At 35.7% G+C, this 22,300-nt stretch overlaps 1 protein-coding gene across 1 annotated transcript in view; it reads right to left on the bottom strand.

Moving 5' to 3' along the window:
- Positions 1-16,526, bottom strand: part of KLHL4 (kelch like family member 4) — an 82,033-nt gene extending 65,507 nt beyond the window's left edge. Inside the window, exon 1 of the mRNA XM_010955416.3 lies at positions 15,837-16,526. Within this exon, the coding sequence (XP_010953718.2) occupies positions 15,837-16,258 (422 nt within the window). The 5' untranslated portion in view covers positions 16,259-16,526. The remainder of the gene's footprint in view (positions 1-15,836) is intronic.
- Between the last annotated feature and the right edge of the window lie 5,774 nt (positions 16,527-22,300).

The following is a 22,300-nucleotide window of genomic DNA, read 5'->3' as shown; positions in this document are numbered from 1 at the left end:
CCAACAGAGAGGCCAGCAGGATGGAGGGGGAGCCTCCGAGGCTCAGATCTGCCCCAAGCACCCCTTGACCAACAGAACTTAGTTAGTTGGGCACAAAGGGTCTCCACAACACCCAGCCCAAGACGCCAGCCAGCAGCTGTGGCTGGAACAGGCCACCCGAGCCGGGCAGAGGACTGGGGTGGCTGCACTGAGGCAGCCCCAGGGGACTGCAGGGTGCTGGGAGGAGATACAGAGCAGAACAACCTCGGTCCCCCATAAATTGCGAAAAAAGCAAAGGAACACGGCTGGTGTGCCCTGCGGGGAGGGGTGCCATAGCCTTTGTCTCCTCAGACCTGTGCTGCCATTACTGGCGCTTCTCATGAGAAGAGAGGCGGGGCTCAACCACAGCCACCATCTACTCCAGTGCACAGCGCCCAGCCAGGGGCTGGGCCGAGACCTGAATCTGCACCCGGGGGCTCTGCAACCTCCTAGGCAGGACTGAGACTTGTTTACAGCCCAAGGCAGATAGGATCTTTCTGCCCTGGCACCTCAGGGAACTCGCGCCACTAAGACAAACAAGGAGCTGAGATTTGGCATGGAGCAGGGACGGGGCTGTTCTGTGGTCTTCCCTGAGCCAGACTTCAGAGCGCCTGACCTGAGGCGGAGTGGGCAGCTGCACAGAGCAGTGGAGCGACCAGCACCGGGAGACGGCGGGCGGCCACCCGCCTTCCTGGCAGGAACGCAGCACCTGACCGCGGTGCTCGGAGGGGGCGCGATCCGCCCACCTGCCTCACCCAAGCTCAGCATCTGACTCCAGCATCAGGAGGGGAAGTGACCTGCCCGCCCACCGACTAACAGCTCAGCACTTGATCCAGTGTTGGGAGGGGAAGCGTGCGATCTGCTAGCCAACAGCCACTGGGAGCAGCACAGACGAGGGCACCAACAGAGGGCCTCTGGAAACAGCAAGTTGAGTTTGCAAAACAGGGCAAAGACACAAAGACCTCTCAATAAAATCATTAAGAGCACACCATCTCCAGGAGAACTAGATAACTGATACTCCTTAAGCCACAGTGCCAGAGAGATATGAGCAAAATGAAGAAGCAGAGGAACCACTCCCAATTAAAAGAGCAAGAGAAATCCCCTGAAAGAACGATCAAGGAAATAGACATTGATGGTCTACTAGATCAAGATTTCAAAAAAGGAGTGATCAAAGTACTGAAGGAACTAAAAGAAATCGTGTCTAGAGATATAAAATATGTCAAAAATGAAATAGAAGCTATAAAGAAGAACTGAGTCGAAATTAGTAAACTCATCTGCTGAGATGAGAGCTGACATAAAGGCTGTACAAAGCAGGCTAGATAATGCAGAGGAAAGAATAAGTGACCTAGAAGACAGGACAACAGAAAGCACCCAATCAGAACAGCTGAGAGAAAAACAAATAAAAAAAAATGAAAACAATATAAGGGACCTATGGGATAATATAAAGCATGCCAATCTACACATAATAGGGGTTCCAGAAGGGGAAGAAAGACTAAAGGGGATTGAAAAGGTAGTTGAAGAAATCATGACTGAAAACTTCCCAAACCTAAAGAAGGAACCAGATATTCAAGTACAGGAGGCTCAGAGGGTCTCAAACAGGGAGAACCCAAACAGACCCACACCAAGACATATCCTAATCAAGATGGCCAGAGTCAAAGATAAAGAAATGATCTAAAAGGCAGCAAGAGAAAAACAAAGAGTGAGTTACAAGGGAACCCCCATAAGGCTCTCAGTGGATTTCTCTACACAGACACTACAGGCCAGAAGGGAGTGGCAAGATATATTCAAAGTCCTGAATGAAAAAAAGATGCAGCCTAGGATACTCTATCCAGCAAGGCTATCCTTTAGAATAGAAGGAGAGATAAAGAACTTCACAGACAAGCAAAAACTAAAAGAAATTAGCAACACTAAACTCATGCTAAAAGAAATATTGACAGTCTACTCTAAATAGAAAAGAAGCAAGATGCTACAAAAATGAGAAACTCATAACTGGAAAGGAGATAACTGCCATGAATTACAAATAGAATAAACACAAAATTGTAAAAGAAGACATCTAAATCATTAAGAGTGGGAGAGGGAAGCAAGGAAAGCCACTGTGGAAAACAGTATGGAGAGTCCGCAGAAGACTAGGAATAGACTTACCATATGACCCAGGAATCGCACTCACGGGCATATATCTAGAAGAAACCCTACTTCAAAATGACACCTGCAGCCCAATGTTCATAGCAGCACTATTTACAATAGCCAAGACATGGAAACAGCCTAAATGTCCATCAACAGATGACTGAGTAAAGAAGATGTGGTATATTTATATGATGGAATACTATTCAGCCACAAAAACTGACAACATAATGCCATTTGCAGCAACATGGATGGTCCTGGAGAATGTTATTCTAAGTGAAGTAAGCCAGAAAGAGAAAGAAAAATACCATATGAGATCGCTTATATGAAGAATCTAAAAAAACAAAAAAACATAAATACAAAACAGAAACAGACTCATAGACATAGAATACAAACTTGTGGTTGCCAAGGGTGCGGAGGGTGGAAGGGACAGACTGGGATTTTAAAATGCAGAATAGATAAACAAGATTATACTGTATAGCACAGGGAAATATATATAAGATCTTGTGGTAGCTAATAGCGAAAAAAAAATGTGACAATGAATACATATATGTTCATGTATAACTGAAAAATTGTGCTCTACTGTAGAATTTGACACAACATTGTAAAATGACTATTACTCAATAAAAAAATTAAAAAAATTATCTGATCTAAGAAAAACTGAATTCAAAGTGACTTAAAAGACATGCAGTGTGAGTTTATATGAGTTTTTCTATATTTCTTTGTGTCAAATAATACTGAATAAATATATTTATTCTAAAAAAAAAAGTTCAGATTCCTAAATCGTACTTCAAAACTAGTAAGTTAAATTCTCTGATGGAGTGACAGAAGAGTAGACAAAGAAGTTGTGGTATATATTTATACAATGGAATATTACTCAACCATAAAAATAGTGAAATAATGCCATTTGCAGCAACATGGATGGACCTAGAGATGATCATACAACGTGATGTCAGACAGAGAAAGACAAATATCATATGATATCACTTATATGTGGAATCTAAAAAATACATACAAAAGAACTTATTTACAAAACAGAAACAGACTCACAGACATAGAAAACTTGGGTACCAAAGAGGAAATTGGGGGGGAGGGATATATTAGGAGTTTGGGATTAGCAGATACAAACTACCCTAGATAAAACAGATAAACAACAAGGTCCTCCTATATAGAACAGGGAATTATATTCAATATCTTGTAATAAACTATAATGGAAAAGAATCTGAAAAAGAATATATATATTCTGAAAAATAATATATATATATGTGTATATACACACACACACACACATACACATACATATATGAAACCACTTTGCTGTACACCAGAAACTAACACAACACTGTAAATCAATTATACTTTAATAAAAAAAATTCTCTGATGGTCGATATAGAGTAACTACATTTTTAACAAGCTCCCCAGATGATTCTTGGGCACAGTGAAGTCCAAAATCCTATTTGCACTATCAGGAAAGAGAATTGCCCCATGAATAGCTCATTCAACCAGTGTCTCTGAAAATGATCTGCCTCCTACACTCCATCATAACCTTAGAGATTTAACAGGGGTGCTTTTCTTTATATTCTTGTAGAGTTTCTAACCTTGGTTTCCAATTCTTGTTTGTGTGTGTGTGTGCTACCTTTATCCTGAATTCAGATCTCCAGTTTAGTGGCCTTGGCCAGGTATACTGACTGTAACTCCTAATTGAATCTCTCTTTGTTTAATGATCTGGCTTTAATGTTCTCAACACTATGACTATACCCTGATTTTAGTTAATTCATTCATTGTGACTAAACAAGAACCTCTCAAGTTACTTTCCCTCATGAAAGGCTTTTACTGATACATTTTGGAGGTGGAAATTATAAAGGCTCATCACTAGCAAGAGGGAAACAGTAGATTTTAAGGTCTAAATTACATCTTTAAGAAGTTTGGTATTATCACACTGGGCTGCCTCCTGTGATAATTCTTTGCTTATACTTGTGAAATTTCTAATATAGAATCCTGGTTGCTTAAATAACCAGGAATACGAAGTGCTTCAGGATTAGAGTTATTTAAACTGTATTGACCTAGAGGTTTTATAGTTGGACTTTACTTCCCCAGAGAAAATGAACATCTTTATTGTCTTACCAAGATATTTTGCCATTTCATACCTTTGACTTTGAAAAGAGTATGACTTAATGTCTTTAAGTGTTTTATAAGACTATCTGCTTTATCTAGCATTAAAAATATAATAATGCTGAATATTATGACTGTTCTGAAAAGTAACATTTTCTTTTTCAAGCAATATGTAGTCTATATTATAGTCTTCATATATACAGAATTTAATAATAAAAGCTCAAGATTAATGAAACTATTCTAATAAAATACAGCAAGGTTTTTCTGATTTTTCTTGTAACTAATTTTTCAGTCAAAAGAGGTATTTTTCTAGTTAACATACTATATTCTTTAATACAACTGTAGGTATACTTAATATGAGTATCCTAAAATTTGCCTGGTCTTTTTTATAATTAATTTAGCATTTCATGGACTCTTGAGAAAATGCAAATGACTTGCTAATAGATGATACAAGCATCTTTTTATTAAAGTAAAATTTGGAAATGTGATAATAGATAATAAAACTTTTAAAACATCACTGCTCCTCTCAATAAACTAAGTATTTAGAAGTATAGACGGAATTTACCTCAACATAATAAAGGTCATATGTGAAAAGCCCACAGCTAACATAATCAGCGGTGAAAAAATGAATGTAAATGTTTTCTTCTAAGGCCAAGAACAAGGCAAGGATGCCCACTGTCGCCACTCCATTCAGCATAATACTGGAAGTTCTAAACAAAGCAATTAAGAAGAAAAGAAATAAAAGTTATCCAAATCAGAAAGGAAGAAGAAAAACGATCTGTATTTGCAGACAACATTCTCTCATATGTAGATAACCCTAAAGACTCCTAAAAAAACTAGTATAACAAATCAACAAATTCAGTAAAGTTGCAGGATACAAATCAACATATAAAAATCCATTTTGTTTCTACACTAATAATGACCTATCTAAAAAGGTAATTAAGAAAATAATTCCACTTACAAAAGTATCAAAAAGAATAAAACACTTTCGAATAAACTTAACCAAGAAGGTGAAAGACTTGTACAGTGAAAATTACAAAACATTGATGGAAAAAATTAAAGGAGACACAAATAAACGGAAAGGCATCCTATGATCATGAATTGAAAAAAATTACTATTGTTAAAATGCCCATAAAACCCAAAGCTATCTACAGAGTCAGCAAAATCTCTATCAAAATTCCAATGGAATTCTCTTTTAAAGAAATAGAAAAAAATCCTAAAATTCATAGGAACTACAAAAGACTCCAAAAAGCCAAAGCAATCTTGAGAAAGAACAAACCTAGAGGCATCACACGTTCTGATTTCAAAATATACTACAAAGCAACACTAATTAAAACAGTATGGCCAGAAAGAGAAAGAAAAATATCATATGATATTACTTATATGTGGAATGAAAAAAAAAAAAAAGAAGACAAATGAACTTATTTACAAAACAGAAACAGACTCACAGACATAGAAAACAAACTTATGGTTACCGGGGGGAAAGGGGTGGGAAGGGATAAATTGGGAGTTCAAGATTTACTGATACTAACTAATATATATAAAATAGATAAACAACAAGTTTATACTGTATAGCACAGGAAACTATATTCAATATCTTGTAGTAACATGGTGAAAAGAATATGAAAATGAATATATGTATGTATATGTATGACTGAACTATTATGCTGTACACCAGAAATTGACACAACACTGTAAACTGACTATACTTCAATAAAAAATATATATATACAAAATAACTAAATAAGTTAAATATATAACTGGAAAAAAACACAGTATGGTACTAGTATAAACAGACATACAGACCAATAGAACTGAATTAAGAGGCCAGAAAAAAATTCACCTATATATGGTTAACTAATCTTTAACAAGGGTTCAAGAATGCACAATGGGAAAAGGATAGCCTTTTCAACAATAATGTTGGTAAAACTGGATATCTAGATGCAAAATAATGAAATTGGACCTTGTCATACACCATACAAAAAATCAACTCACAATGGATTAAAGATTTTAATATAAGACCTGAAACTCTAAAACTCCTAGCGAAAAACATAGGGGAAAAGCTTCAAGACATAGGTCTTGGCAATGACTTCTTGGATATAGCACCAAAGGACAGAGAACAAAAACACAAAGAGACCAATGGAAATACATCAATCTAAAAAGCATCTGAATGGCAAAGGAAATAATCAAAAGTGAAAAGACAACGTATGGAATGGAAGAAGGTATTTATAAACCATCTATCTGATAAGGGCTAATTTCCAAACTATATAAGGGACTCATACAAGTCAACAGCAAACAACCTGATTTAAAAATGGACAAAGAACTTAAACAGATATTTCTTCAAAGAAGACATGCAAATGGACAATAAGTATATAAAAAGGTGTTCCACATCACTAATAATCAAGGAAATACAAATCAAACCAACAATGAGATATCACCTCACACCTGTTAGAATGGCTATTATCAAAAAACAGAACAAAAACAGAAACAATCCCAAGAGATTAGTGTTCGCGAGGATGTGGAGAAATTGGTACCCTTGTACAACGTTGGTGGGAATGAAAAAGGTGCAGCTGCTGTGGAAGTCAGTTTGCAGCTTCCCCCCAAAATTACAAATAGAACTACTATATGGTCCAGCAATCCCACTTCTATGTATATGTCTTTTTTAAACAATTGAAATCAGTTTCTTGAGGGTATATCTTCACTGCCATGTTCATTGCAGTATTAGTCACAATATCTAAGACATGGAAATAACCTCAGTGTCCATTAACAGATGAATGCATAAAGACAATGTGGTATATACATACAATAGACTATTATTTGCCTTAAAGAAGAGAGAAATCTTGCCGTATGCAACAACATGGATGACCCTGGTGGACATCTTGCTAAGTGAAATAAGCCAGTCATAGAAGGACAAAAACTGTATTATTTCACTTATATGAGTTACATAAAATAATTAAACTCAAAAAACAGGGTAGAATGGTGGTTTCCAGGGACCGGGGGGACTCAGAAATGGGGAGCTGCCATTCAATGGGTATAAAGTTTCAGTTATACAACATGAAGAGGTTCTAGAGATCTGCTATACAAGTTTGTGTCTATATTGTGTATTTAAAGTTTTGTTGAGAGGATAGAGTTCATGTTAAGTGTTCTTGTCATAATAAAAAATAAAAAGCTAAATGATCTAAAAAAAATTAAAAATCACTTATTCAAATGTATAAGTGAACTGTCTAGAGTCCTGGAATCCCATTCAACTAGACCTTGATAAAATGTACCATACTTTTTTACATCTAAACGTCTTAAATGGATATGGCACATGTCAAGTCCTATATTTTCTATTTTTTCTCATGACATTTTTTGTTCCTTAAAGTATTATATCTATTAACATGCTTTCTTTGCTACCATTCATTACTTTGTTTTTCCCATGAAATGGAACTGTTTGAGAATCTGAGGAAAGTGGAAATTCTCCCTAAAATTATTCACAGACACAAAATATTTCAGCAAATTCTTGGATGTTAAGCTGGGACCTCTAAGATAAAGTCTAGACAGCCCTTATTGTTTTAAGATCCTCCATAATCTATGTCTGACCTCTCTTTCTTGCTTAACTTTATACTATTCTCCAATGTATAGCATTCACTTCACCCAAACTGAAATCTGCCGTTTGAGCACACATTAAATTTCCATGCTTCAGTGTGTTTTTGAAGGCACTCTGTGTTTTCCTTCCTACCTAGAATTCATTCTTCCCCATATCTGTAGCAAAACGCTATCCATCCTTAAGATTCATCTCAAATCATGCTCCTCCATGAAGCATTCCAAGGTTGCTCTGGTCAGAAGAATTATTTCTTGTCTTTGAATGCCTGTAGGTCTCAATGACCAAGTGACTTAAACTGTTTTTGCAATGTACTCTGTTTCATGGCCATAAAACCTTTCAAGTGAATACACTTTATCTCCCCAACAGTATTGTTAAGTCTCAAGAGGGAATCATCTATTATTTATCTTTTCATCTTTTGAGTGCCTAAGAACACATAATGCATATGTTGGGGGTTCAATTTACACTTGCTGAATGGAGGAAACAAATGAAAACCAATGTCTTAGTTAAGCAACTGGCTTGTTGAATGTTACAACAGACTTCAGACAAACATGCAGTTGTTTATTAGTATTGATATAGCTCGTGTAATCAACATTAGCCAAAAATGACATCTAAATGTTACTGTGCTGACAGCAATCTAGTTTTACAGGGAAAAGGTGGGCAAAAGATTCAACAGATAGCTTTTATTGAGTGAGCTAGCAGTGGAATGACCAAGCACCAATCACTTTATGTTTAAGACCTGATGAAAAAATTTGTAATGTGTTTTTCAGTATGGCTCCTGAAGAAGCAATAGCGAGAGACGGTGTGAGTAGGGCAAGAGGCTTCTATTCTGCACAAAGACATTTGAAAGCATGCAAAAGATAAGTCACTCTGACTAACAGTAACAGGCTAAGAAAGATTAACCAGGAATAACAAAGGATTCACTTCTGATAGTTTCAATAAACATGATCATTGGCATTGCTCTCCTCCAGTGCAAATGCTAGTGATATCTAAGTATTATATCTTTATATTGATTTGGAAAATATATATTTTACAGTGTTTTCAGAGCAAAACCTTATGTAATGCTTTCTGGATAAAATTTCAGTAATACTAGTTTCATGAGAAAACATCAGTCAATGAAAACTATTTGATTTCAATTTTCTCACTTTTAGTCACCTTTTCTTAGATAGCTCTTTTTAAGTCTATTTTAAAAAATCTTATTTCATAACCACTAGGGATACACATTTTCCATTCTCTCTAGTGAAAGTATAATCTTAATGGAATCATGAATAAAATATACTCAATGGCTATACTTTTCACTTTAGCATGGAGGAAAAAAAGATTTTTATATAAGGAAGCTTGTTTTCTACGTGCCATTGTTTACCTCTTGAGAGATAAACCACAGATAGCAATATAAAGAAGTAGAAAAAAAAAAGTGGCAGGCCATGTTTTCATTTGAAAGCACCAAATAAATATATGCCCTTTCATCAGTATCCATTCCTTAAAAGTTGGTCCACACCAAATGACAGCCACCATCAGTATCATGGGGATAGGACTTAAAATAGCAGTTTCTAGATGTTGTTAGAACTTTAGGATATTGTCCTTACCTTTAGGATATTATCTTGTTACCAATGTATAAGATTTTTGGATGAAGCAGGTAACAGCCCACTGATTTTGATTTGGCATCCTTCTAATCAGTTGCCAAAGGACAAAAACATGAAAACAAGAACAACAACATCAAAAGAACAACAAGAACTCAGCTCTTACAACTGGATTGTCTTCTAGTATTGATTTCTGAAATCTATTTACTAAGATAGCTCTTGCTAAAATAGTGTACCTTTTTAAAGAAAAATTGTGATAGTATAATAATAGTACACAGAGTCCCTATAATGCCCACATTTAATTTCCCCTATTATTAATTATTAGTATGGCACATTTGTTACAATTAATGAACCAATTTTGATACATCATTATTAACTAAAGTCCATTCTTTACTCAGATTTTCTCAGTTTTTAACCTAAGGTCCTTTTTCTGTCCCATATCACATTTATTCATCACATCTTCTTAGGCTCTTCTTGGTTGCAACAGTTTCTCAGACTTTTCTCATTTTTGATGGTATTGACAGCTCGAGGATTAAAGACTAGGTATTTTTTTTAAATGTTCCCCTATTTGGTTAGTCTGCTGTTTTTCTCATGATTAGACTGGGATGGAGATGATGGATTTTGCAGAGGTAAAGGACAGAAGTAAAGTGCCATTCTCATCACATCATACCACGTGTATATACTGGAGCAGTTTCGATGTTAACCTTGATTACCTGGCTGAGAGAGTACCTTCAGGGTTCTCCACTGCAAATGTGAACTTCCCCAACCACACTTCTATACTATACTCACTCTTTGGAAAGAAGTTGCCTTATGCAGCGCACACTTAGGGCATAGTATTCAGCCCTACCTCCTTGAGGACAGAGTGTGGAGTATATTATTTGAAATTCCTCTGCACAAGAGATTTCTTTTTTCTCTTGTTTATTTATTTATTTACCTACTTACTTATTTAATCATTTATTTATATCAATATGAACTTAAGAAATTTTATTTTTTACTGAGGTTTATAATATTTTTGTTTGTTTGCTAAAATGCTTTGGCCATTGGGAGCTTTTTCGGTTGGCTCCTGTGTCCCTTTGACATAATCCCCCATCATTATTTTTTTTGAGGATTCTCCTACTGTAGGGAACACAAGATCTTCCAGGTTCATCTGGCAGAATATTATATTTTGACTTGTTTCTTTATTAAGGAGCCAGTGTCCCCCAGTCCTCCACTTTGATTTCAGCTTTCTATCTCTTTCAAGTATAAGAATTTCACACTGAAATATATGTATACATACACACATATACATGTATACATATGTGTCTACATATGTGCATGTGTGTATGTGTGCATGTATATATATATAGCAGTGAAACTATGTATATATATATAGCAGTGAAACTATTTTCACTTATAAAGTCATGGGGAAAACATAAAAAAGATTAGTATTAAGGAGCAGATGTCTTACATCTGATATAGGAGTCAGAAAGGAGATATACAAGTTTAAAAAACAGACTTTAAAGTACTAAGCAGCTGAACATTTAGGCACTATATAACAGGTCAATGTAATTAATATATTGCTCTTGAAGTCACATCAAATAGTACCATATATTTAAAGTTCTTTATTTATATTTCCAAATGCAGAAGTAAATGATACTTGTCTTTCAAATATCAGAAATAACAACTATAAGTGCTTACTCATGATATTTAAAGAAACATGGCCCTAACATATTGCCAGATCCCTAGATGCAAAGGGGTCTCCAGTTTCTCAGATAGTAAATATATTTTAATTAATGTTAACTTAAATATACATGCAATCCCACCCTGTTAGGAATGAGTCATGAGGACCAAGGTACCTCACTCTCAGGAAAGAAGCTGTGAGTAGCAAGGATTCAAAATCAACAGAAGTTCCAACTCTAAAAATGTTAAGAATCATTGTATTAAGTTTAAATTATATGTTAAAATGCTCTAAATTTAATAAAGCAATTGACTAACTTATCTAATTTTGTTTGGGACATTTTAACCCATAGACAAAGGGATTTAACCTTAAACTTTCTATAGGCAAGAATAAAATTGTAGTTTGTTTCTTATTCTTTGAAGTAACAGTTTCTACTGAATAATGCCGTGTACAATTAAGGAAAGCAGGCCTAGCTCTGAACTTTAGAAAATCACAATATTTTTGCCTTGTTAGAAGATAAGCAATAACAACCACAGATAGCTAACAAAATAATACCCTGAGAAATATCATTTGTAGACACATACACTACCTTTACATTCAAAGATTTTCCTTGGGAACATGAGAAAATATATGTAGAGTATTTAGTGCCTGGCACATAGCAAATGTCTACAAAAGGTACTTACTATTTTTAATATTGTATTCTTGTTGTGACCTTTCTGAAACCATCTCCTACCACTCTCCCAGATGAAGACTGTACTCCAGCTACACTAGCCTCCTTTTGTTTGAACATTTTAAGCCCACTCCCATCTCAGAGCTCTTGAAATTGCTGTTCTGTCTTCCTGGAAAGCTCTCCCTGTAAATACCCTCATACCTTACTTCTTACATTATGAGAAAGGATTTTAAAGTAAGTTTCACTGTTTAAGATTTAAGATTTTTCTTATGCAGAAGTATTTCCGAAATGTATTCCATATCACAGATGGATTTGTGTTGAGGATGGAGACACATAATACATTTGGCCCCATCTGAACTGTTTTGTTAAGAAAGCAAATACACTGTCATGTGTCTGTTTTCACAAAGGGCACAAGGGCCTCTGTACATGAGGCATATGGTCTGCTGGCTGAATAGCCAGATCCCCAGAGGACAAAATGGCACCATGGTTACAGGATGGCTGGAACGTCACCTCTGTGGCCATGGGACATGCATGTGCTCTTAAAGTCACCATAATAAACAACAGGTCAGGGCATATTTTTGAGTTCACCAGTTCAGTTAAGGATGTTTGGGACATTAATCAAAAGACTGTGTGGGGATAAGAGGCACTGATTTGAATAGAAAAAGATGGGTGGAGGTTAGGGGCTCCCCTGCGGTACAGCAGCAGTAACCTCTCACTTGTTTTGAATTCTTGGGTCAGACATCCTCATGGCTTCCCCCTTCACTTCATTTAGATCTCTGCTCAAATGTTACCTCATCAGAAAGGCCTTCCCTATCTAAAGGAGTATCCCTTCTTCACTCTCTGCCCTCTAATTATTTTTTCCTTCATACTAATTACAACCACATATGTATTACATTTTGGTTTATTTTGATTGCATTTATCTTCCCATTAGAATGTACACTTCATGAAATCAGGTTCTCTGTTTTGATCTTGTTTTATCTCAAGCATCTAGAAGTGTGCCTGACACACAAATGGTGCTCAATATTTGTGGAATAAATTATTAATGAATTCTAAGTCTTATTCATCCAATGCCCCCTTCTTTGGGATATCACAGTATACAATGACAGCTGCTCTTTTTTTCTAGGTGAATCTCACTTAAAAATTGGAAAGGACTCAAGTGGAGAGGGAATATAGAGTCTTGTCTGAAAGTGCAACACTGGCAAAGATACACAAAATCACATACCATACGTAAGTTATGCAAAAAACAAAAGCCTCGACAGGTAAGATGAGGGTATGATCCCCATTCCTGCCAATTTCTTAAAACTAAATAGCTCTGTGAACCTCCAGTCTTGCACAGGGACATGTTTGTTGTTCTGGGCCCATACACAGGTCATCAGCATTGTATTCAATGTTCTCAAGCAGAACAAGGAAATAACTGCATTTGTCTTAGCAAATGCAGTTTAACACTTTGACATACACCTGAGACTTATGTGATCATTTCTCTATGAGCAGTATATACATATGTATACATAATCTTATAACAAAATACTGTCATGTAAGGAGCATGATCATAATACACTGTTAAAATATTCAGAATTTTAGAATTCTAGGGATGAAATAAAGAAAAGAAACGACATAGAGCAAGGTCGTTACGGGGTAGCAAAGATTCAGAATTAGTAGATAATTAGGACAAAAAGAAAATGATAATTGAGCCCAGGTCTCTGATGGAAGGCATACTGGTATGTGTATTCTCACAGTGGGATCATGATACAGAGTTGCTCCTAAATGAAGTATCTACTTATCGGTCAATTACATATGAATGTATTTGGGTTTTTAAATCCCTTAACCAACATACTCATATAACTTTAATACCTTGGCTTTAATTTCTGTTTTAGGAATAACTGTAGGTTATTCAACTATATTACACGTTAGTAATTTAGTCCATTCTCTATTAACTCCCTGCAATATTTGTAGAAAGCAGGATGGTTTAAAGACCCTTACTTTGCTTCAAGTGTCAGAGCCCACCTTGTACTAGTGTGATGATTCTCCACACCTACTGCACTGTCATTTTTGTTTGTTTGTTTTTTAACCGCAAGAGTTCTATTGAGGGGATGGCACATTGCTGCCAGCTTCTCATGATCTTTTCCTCCTCTTCCTCAATCTGCTTGAAGGAGAGAGGCATAAAAGAAGCAGGGCATAAGAAAGTTCCTCCTCAAATTCTCCTTAACCAAGACGAAACAATTCAGCATAAGTAGTGATAGATTAATAAACCATCATATTTCAATTAATAAGATCCTCAATTTACCCTTTCTCTTCTGCTTAAAATATCCTTGGCACAGCTATATAACCACTTCCTATATTTATTTTAAGAAAATATTAACTTTCTACTGTAACCATAGGATATTTAACAGAACATTTTTTAGAACATGAACACTATCAAGAATAAAATAGAGAAACATGTTTTTAAAATATTACTATTTTATATTTGACATTTTATCTGGCATTTTTCATTTAGCAACTAATTTATTGTAAATACATTCTCATTGCTGGAAAAATCAATTCAGAGATCCTCAAAGAATTCTGTCAGGAAGTCACAGTGCATAACTTAAACTTCTCTACAACAGAGTCAAATGCGCTTAATATTAAGCTCCAAATTCAGGAGGTTTTTAAAATTGTTGTTCATCGAGAGGAGAGATAATCTGAAAACCTGCTGAATCTAAAAGTATAGATTGTATTATACTTGTGTATTATATTTGTACTAAATACAATCTTCAATACCAATAGTTTTATAGCATTTTCTGGAGTAATCACAAAAATATTTAGGAAAATTCATACATACACATTTTGTTTCTTAAGACATCTGTATCTCAAACAATCTATTATTATAGTTAAAGTCATTTCATAAAATCTTCCCATGTTTGCATTTCATCAGAAAGACTGAATTCCTATAAAGGCATCATTTTTCAAAGCTGATTTGTCTTTTGCCATAATGTTGTTATGTTGCTTTTTCTACTGATGTTATGTTTTGAATTTATGGAAGCAAGGAACTGTCAGATAGATATATTGGAAAAACTTATATCCAGAAGCAGATTTACCAGTCTTCCTCTATAGTTATATAGAGATACAGTATACCAAATATCCAGATTTCTAAATAAATTAGCATAGCTTAATGAAGAAGTAGTTTCAAAAATATTTCTTTTTCTATAGCCCTTTTACACTTTAATTACACTACCAAGGTCATTAACTGTGTCTACAACATGTTGGGGAAATAAAATCTGATAAGGAAAAAAGAAAAAAAAGTAAAGATCTATTAGGTGAAGTTATATTAGACAATATTCGAGGACGGAACATAATTTTCTCCCACTCAAACAATTCTGGTGGACATGAAAATAAAGATGAAGTCAAATATTTTATAAACTATACTTAAACTATACTTTATTATCACTTCACATTCCATTTTAATGTCTTGAAATAGCCAACATGTTCCATTCCCTACTTCAAGATCTCACTGCTGTAAGCAGGATTTTATTACCTGCTTTATGCAAAGTAGTTTCATGATTGCGAACTAGCTAGGAAACTAACACAACTTGCAATAAATCTCAAATGCTGACGGAAGCCGTTCCGTATTCTCACGTAAAGATAACATTTATCAAGCGTCAATATAGCAGCTGTGTACTAAGGAACAGATAAGGATGTGCTGAGCAGTCAGAGATTTTATTTTGTCAGAGTTGGCCTAACTGACAAAGTCTGAAAGAGTTCTGTGTGGTTCATCACACTTACACAAAGAATCACAACTATTTGAACATTCAAGCCACAGAGGATATTTTCAGAAAATTAGCAATTATAATAAACATCTCTTAGAACTGAAACAGAAGTCTTAATGGAATCAGAATGGAACAGGAAAAGTAAACTCACAACCCAAAAACGTATTTCCTATTAATTATCAAAACGTCTGTTTTATTACTATTTTCCTTTATATACTTAGAGGAGGGGGTTACTCGGAGACCCTGATTGGCTGCTTACAAATTCAGAGTTTTATTTCAACACTAAATGAGAGTTTTAGAGGATAAGTTAACCTAGGCTATGACTTTCAGTTATGTGATGGAAAACTCCTACCTTGCTGTAGAATCTTCTGTATTGTCATCAGCCATCATCTCCAAATCTTGTGAGTGTTTCTCACAAGCTTCTTGGAACAAAGTCTTCTCTGGAACTGCTTTAGGAGTATCTTCATTTGCTCGAAGATGTTCTATCAGGTTTTGTGGGTGCCAATTCTGAAGGGCTCTTTGATGAGCAGGGGCCGGTCCTGGCACTGGTGCCAGTATGTTGTGGTGGACAGGACTGTTGCTTTTCTTCAGTCCATTTCTGTCCCGAGAGTGGTTCTTCAACCTGCCCTGAACCGGGGTCCCTCTATGCTCATATCCTTCCTGCTGAAGGCAGTTTCCAGTGTTGGGCGAACCTTGAGAAGGATGACTAAACCACCTCCAGCGTAGCCTTAGGATCTGTTTCACATCAAACTCTTTCTTGCCAGACACTGACATCGTTGCGGGAGGAAAGACAAAAGCCTTCTCTCACAGAAAGGAAACAGCCTTTGTTATCTCTTGTTTCTCTGCCTCTTCTGTAGGACTAACAAAAGCACAAGTGCCAGAGCTGTCTTTCTTGCGCCCCCCCTCCCCCGCTGTCTGTGGTACACTGTGAATACTTCTAGCTTTCCAGCTGATGCAGAGAGCTGCCGCTAACAGTGTAGGTGGGAACCCATACTGACAGGATGATGAGGTCAGACCTTAAACAAGTAAATCAGCTTAGCACAGGAAAGCAGCTACCACAACACACTCCAGCTGCTAGATTTGCATGCTCGCAGCCCTCCCGCCTGGACTTGCAAATATCAAACCCAGCTCCTTCCTCACTGAAGTACAGTAGCTTCCGCTTTTAAACCCAGGCAAGTGAGCAAAAGCAAAGTGTTGAAACTCAATTCCTTCTAGATTCCCTCCACTCACCCCACCCCCTCTGCCTGCCAGATTTTGTTTCCTGGCAGCCCACTTCTAAAAATGTGGCACTTTGTCCTAGGAAAATTTGTAACAGGGAATTCATTATGATCTATTTTGAGGTTCTTATGAAAATTTTGAAGGTGGTTCATTACGGAAAGCATCTTGTCATCAGTCCCCTCGTGGATGTTTGTAGTTATTTTTTACAAAATATCTGAAAATGTGAGTGTCTTTACATAAACATTTGCTTGAACACTTGAACAATTTCAGAAACAGAAGGAAGTGTAGGGTACTCAGGACTAAACACACACACACACACACACACACACACACACACACACACTCCACCAGGGGATGTATTAACGGTATTTTAAGTCTACACTTGAAGGAAGAGAGCAGTGTTTTTCTAAGCTGGTTAGGTTAGAAGAGATGTCTTCTCTTAGGAACCAAAGCTTGAAAACGAATAGTCCACCCTGGCTCCATGCCTGTATAAACACTTCCTTATCATGTTCTTTACTTTCACAGGCAGTGTTAAAGGTCTATTTTCTTTGTTCAAAAGTCCTTATGAGAGGATGCAAAGGGCTTGTTTTGAAGTAACTCCAAATCATCACATAACTCAGTCATAACTGTGCAGAAAGTACTTTGAGATCTGAATCAGAATCACTACTTTGTACAGAGGTAAATGTTTCTACAGCAGTCATGCGTCAGGAGTGTAGTCACCGATGCCAGTTTGAAATTGCGTTTGAACTTTACAGCTTCCATGTTATGCATACACACAATAATGGGGGAACTGTACCAGTGTATCCTTAGAAAGAATATAGAAATTATAAGGTTTTGATTTTAGTTCTGGCTTGATGGTTAATGAGCTGCATGATCTTGGACCAGACAATTTATTTCTTTGCAACATGGTTTCTTCCTACATAACATGGGGAGGCTGAACAAATTTATGAGTGTCTACTTAAAAGGGATTTAAAAAACTTAGAAATAGAGAATGAAATGATTATCTTTTTCTAAGTTTTGTAGATATTTTACCTGCAGTTTTCTATAAATCTAGTTATACCTTTCTCTTTCCCTTCTTATTTTTGAAGGTATAATGGTAAATCTGTGAGTCGACTTGAATAGGCTATAAGGTGCCCAGCTATTTGGTCAAATATTATTTACGGTATTTCTGTGAGACTATTTTTGGGTGAGTTTAAATCAATAGACTAAGTAGATTGTCCTCCCTAGTGTGGTTGGGCCTCATCTAATCAGTTGAAGGCCTAAATAAGCAGAAGGCTTACCCTTCCTCGAATAAGAGGGAAATTCCTCCTGCCTGACTGTCTTCAGGATGGGACATCTTTTTTTTTTTTCCCTCACAGACTCAAATTGAAGTATTGGCTCTTCCTGGGTCTCAAGCCTACTGGCCTTTGGACTAGCACTATAACCATCAGCTCTCCTGGGTTTCCAACTTACTGACTACAGAGCTTGTCAACCTCTATAATCATGTAAGCTAATTCCTTATAATAGATCAGTATCTATCTATCTATCTATCTATCTATCTATCTATCTATCTATCTTTTCTAATACTAAGAAATTAATAAACATACACAGATAGATATATAGTTGATTTTTATACCAGTTACAAACAGGTGACTCCCTTCTCTAACTTTCCAACTTATTTTCCAATAGGCTCCTTAAACATCAATGTTAGCATCTATCATCATCTTTCATTGGTGAGTGTGTTGTCTGTTGTTGGTACTTAGCATATAAATAACTGAAGAAAATCTTAAATAGTTCTTCTGATGAGCCCCAGGCACAGTAAACACTGGCAACTAAGCAAGAATTGCCTTACTGTTATCTGGGTAGACAACATTCCAAGGAAACTTCTAGAGTCAAGATCTGTGATTTAGGCCTTTGTATTCCCCACAGTGCCTAAAACACAATGTTGGACACAGAGTTAAGCAAACTGTAAATACCATGCAGAATGAATAAAATATTATAATAGAAGTACAAATAACATGTGGTAGGCTAGAGAAGAATTACTAAATTTGCCATCTAGTAAGTAGTTCTAAATAATACCTTTTTGGATACTTGGAATGACAGCTTTATTTTTCTAATATGTTCCCTGAGCTTGTTAATAATTCGAATATAATTACCTATTTCCCTGTGTGCCTTTTCTAATAAGATGAATTGTAACTAATACCTGTCAAAATCTAAACATTGATAGTACAATACTCTATGATTCCTTTGAGAATGTGCTTTTTAAAAATATGCAGAGCTTATAGCCATTTTCTTAGATCTTGGACACAGAATTGTAGAATGACTAAGAAAGTAGATAGATTTTCATGAAAGTAATTCAAAAGAATATTTCATGAAGCATGAGGGTTCCTTTTAAATTTCTGATCATAAAGGAAAGATTTATGCATATGCAAACAAAAATAAAGAAGATATCTGTGAGGATAGGAATCATATTTTATTCCTCATTTCCTACCCATTGCCTTAGTATCTACTTGTTATCTAGTAACTATTTAATCAATGTAGAATTAATGAATGACAAATTCTAAATGATTTTATTACCTCACGAATTTACTGTCTCAAAAAGTGCTGGAATTTTAAAATGAAACTGCAAAAATGATCATGGGCTAAAACACTCTTCTAAATAATGGTTATATATTGTAGAAACAAGCCTGAAGACCAGTTGAAATCTCGCAGCAACTTAGCAGCTATATTCTCTCTTGATGTTGCATTCTGAGCAAAATTTTGGCCAGAAAATTAAATTTCTCAGCTACTAGGACACTTTTGAAGTTAACATTATTCATATGTACTTGGGAATACTTAGTTTTATGTCTTTCTTATAATTATCTGATTATACAACTTAAAGAAAAATAACATAGTCATAGACGTTCTGTGTATTAAAGGCTGCACATCAACAATCTATTGTGGTCCTGATGTGGAACTATTCACTTGGCACAAATCACATCAGGCAGCACTATGGCAAAAAGAAAAGCAATGTCTGATTTGGAAAGCTTCGATGCTAAACACATGACTTTAAACCAATCCTGTCCTAAGTCAGTGTACCCAAAATCACTATAAAATGTTTAAGGAGGTTAAAAAACATTGACTCATAGCCCCTGTCAATTTCCTGACCCTGCAAAAGGAGATCAAAGAATTGGATGATATTGCCATAACAAAACTGCCTCCATTTACATCCACTTATTTAGATGAAGTAACTTTTTTCAGTGCTCACATCTGTAAAAACAAACAAAAATAAATTTTGCTAACACCTGTCTCATTCCAGCAAAAAGTAATATCCATTGTTGATACTTGAACTGAGCACAAAAGCAGACTCTCATCTGTCTGTACTAACAATGAATTCCCAACAGCATTTTAATATTTGTTTAATATCTTTTACAAATATGCACATATGTTGTTTTAATTATTACACTGATAGTTATAATGCTCTTTCAATAAAAAAATTATAGAGTCAAAGGAAATTTAAAAAATAAAATTCAATTTATGTATGTATTTTTGTCACAGGAATTATAAGGTAATCAATAAAATACTTTTAAGCAAAAATACATTATGTTAGGAAATAATTATTTTAGGAAAGTGAAATGAAAATATAGGTTCAAGGTGAAAATAAACTATTTAAAATGTCTGCTGCTAAAGAAGTATTCCCATGTATTTTTAAATGAATGATAGAGGTAGCAAATCACCATCATATTTAGATTCCATTGGATACATTCGAAAGCATGATTTAAAAGATTTATTCTGAAATACCATTATTTACAAATATGTTGGAAATTACACCCTTTGCAACTATTTAAAGGTGTGATATTTTAAATGTGATCTTTGTAATATATATGGCTATATTTTGTTTTTCAAACTTTTTGTAGGGATTATATGGAGCAAAAATGAAGACAACATTTTGCTGAAGGCTAACATTTGCTGAAAGCTAACTCAATTTTTAAAGGTCATAACTTGATTTTAATCCCCTTTTTGTTCCATTTCACAGGTAAGTTAATTAGGGGTGTTCTACAGTAGCTTTCTACAAATCCTATTTATCTCCCACTTCATTCCCCTGAAATTTGACTGCTGTCCCTATCTCTGTATGGAAACTGTTCATCCAATGCAACTGTTCTCAAATTTTAGTGAACCAAGACTTTACATATATTACTTCTTAAAACTTAAGATTCTGATTAAGTAGTTTTCAGGTAGGATACAGAAATCTGCCTTTTCAACAATCACTCTAGGTGATTGCCTTTGTAGATGGCCCACTGGCCACAATCTAAGAAATGGTCTTTTAAGTTCATCAATGGGAATTGGAAGACAAGAATGATTATCCTCGTTAAATAATGTTCAAAGAACAGTGAGAGGTAAAAATTAACTTGTGGTGTGATCACAATCCAAGTACCACTTTTGTTCACCATAACAACTCATATACTTTGAACATTTTTTATTCATTTGGGGCCTCAGTTTACTGCCTAAAGATGTACATCACTATGTACAAATATTTTCTCTTTTTAACATTTTGTACTGGGAGCTAAAATCATTCACTGCTGAGTTAACAAGTCAACAGTAATTAAGTTGTCACCTATAAATAGTGGTATATACACATCTGTGGGAATATACACATGACAATTTTCCAGGCAAACTAGAATTGACTTGGACCCAGATAGGTAATAGGGTAAAGGAGACAAATACATTTTGTGTTTCTCCTCTATTCCCTGAGTAAGTAACAGAGTGCTGAATAGAGACGCAAGAGGGTTCTGTCACTTGGTAGTACTGTGATCATGAGCAAACAGATTAACTCTTATTCATTCATTCATTCATTCATTCAACAAACAAGTGATGGAGAAACAAGAAGTTGAGAAGCAGTCTCGAGGAACATTCAAATTGGAGGAGGTTGACAGCTGAAGTCTAGGGATAAAGCTGGGCTGGGATCATGAGAGGGCAGCCAGAGCGCATGTGAGATAATAGGCATATAGGCATCGAGGACCCCACCAAACACTGAATTAATGCCTAATTAATTACTTTGTGGAAGGGCATCCCTGCTCTGGGAAGACGTGCATTATCTGCATCTTGGATTGCTAGGTATGCCATCTCCAATCTCAGTTCCCGTTTCTTTTTTATGCTATCCATAAAAAGGTGGCAAAAAAAAAAGTAACCAACGGTATGTCCCTAGTTGAATACAATTATTTCTTCTCATTGCTTATTTCCTTAATAGGTCTTTTTTTCGTTTATGCCTTTATTCACTCATTCACTCATCCAACAAAACTTACTGACTGCTTAATATGTCAGGCTTTGAGGATGCAAATATGATTCCATTGTTCTTGCTCACAAGAGTTTACCTTTTGCACTTTTTTTCACATCTCTTTTGAAATCTTTTCTCCTTATTTTTTAAAGGCTTTTTAAAAAAATGGAGGTACTGGGGAATGAATCCAGGACCTTGTGCATGCCAAGCATGCCGCTCTACCACTGAGCTATTACCCTCACTCATCTTTCTTAATATTACTATCTTTCCCCTACCCTCTGTGCCCTGGTTTTCATTATTCTTTCCTCTTCACCTGCTATCTGCCAATGAGCAAGTCCTAAGTTTCAGTCTTGTATCACTGCATT

The sequence above is a fragment of the Camelus bactrianus genome, chromosome X, assembly GCF_048773025.1.
Source record: "Camelus bactrianus isolate YW-2024 breed Bactrian camel chromosome X, ASM4877302v1, whole genome shotgun sequence".
In the NCBI taxonomy this organism is placed as follows: domain Eukaryota; kingdom Metazoa; phylum Chordata; class Mammalia; order Artiodactyla; family Camelidae; genus Camelus; species Camelus bactrianus.
This window is presented reverse-complemented; position numbering and strand designations above follow the sequence as displayed.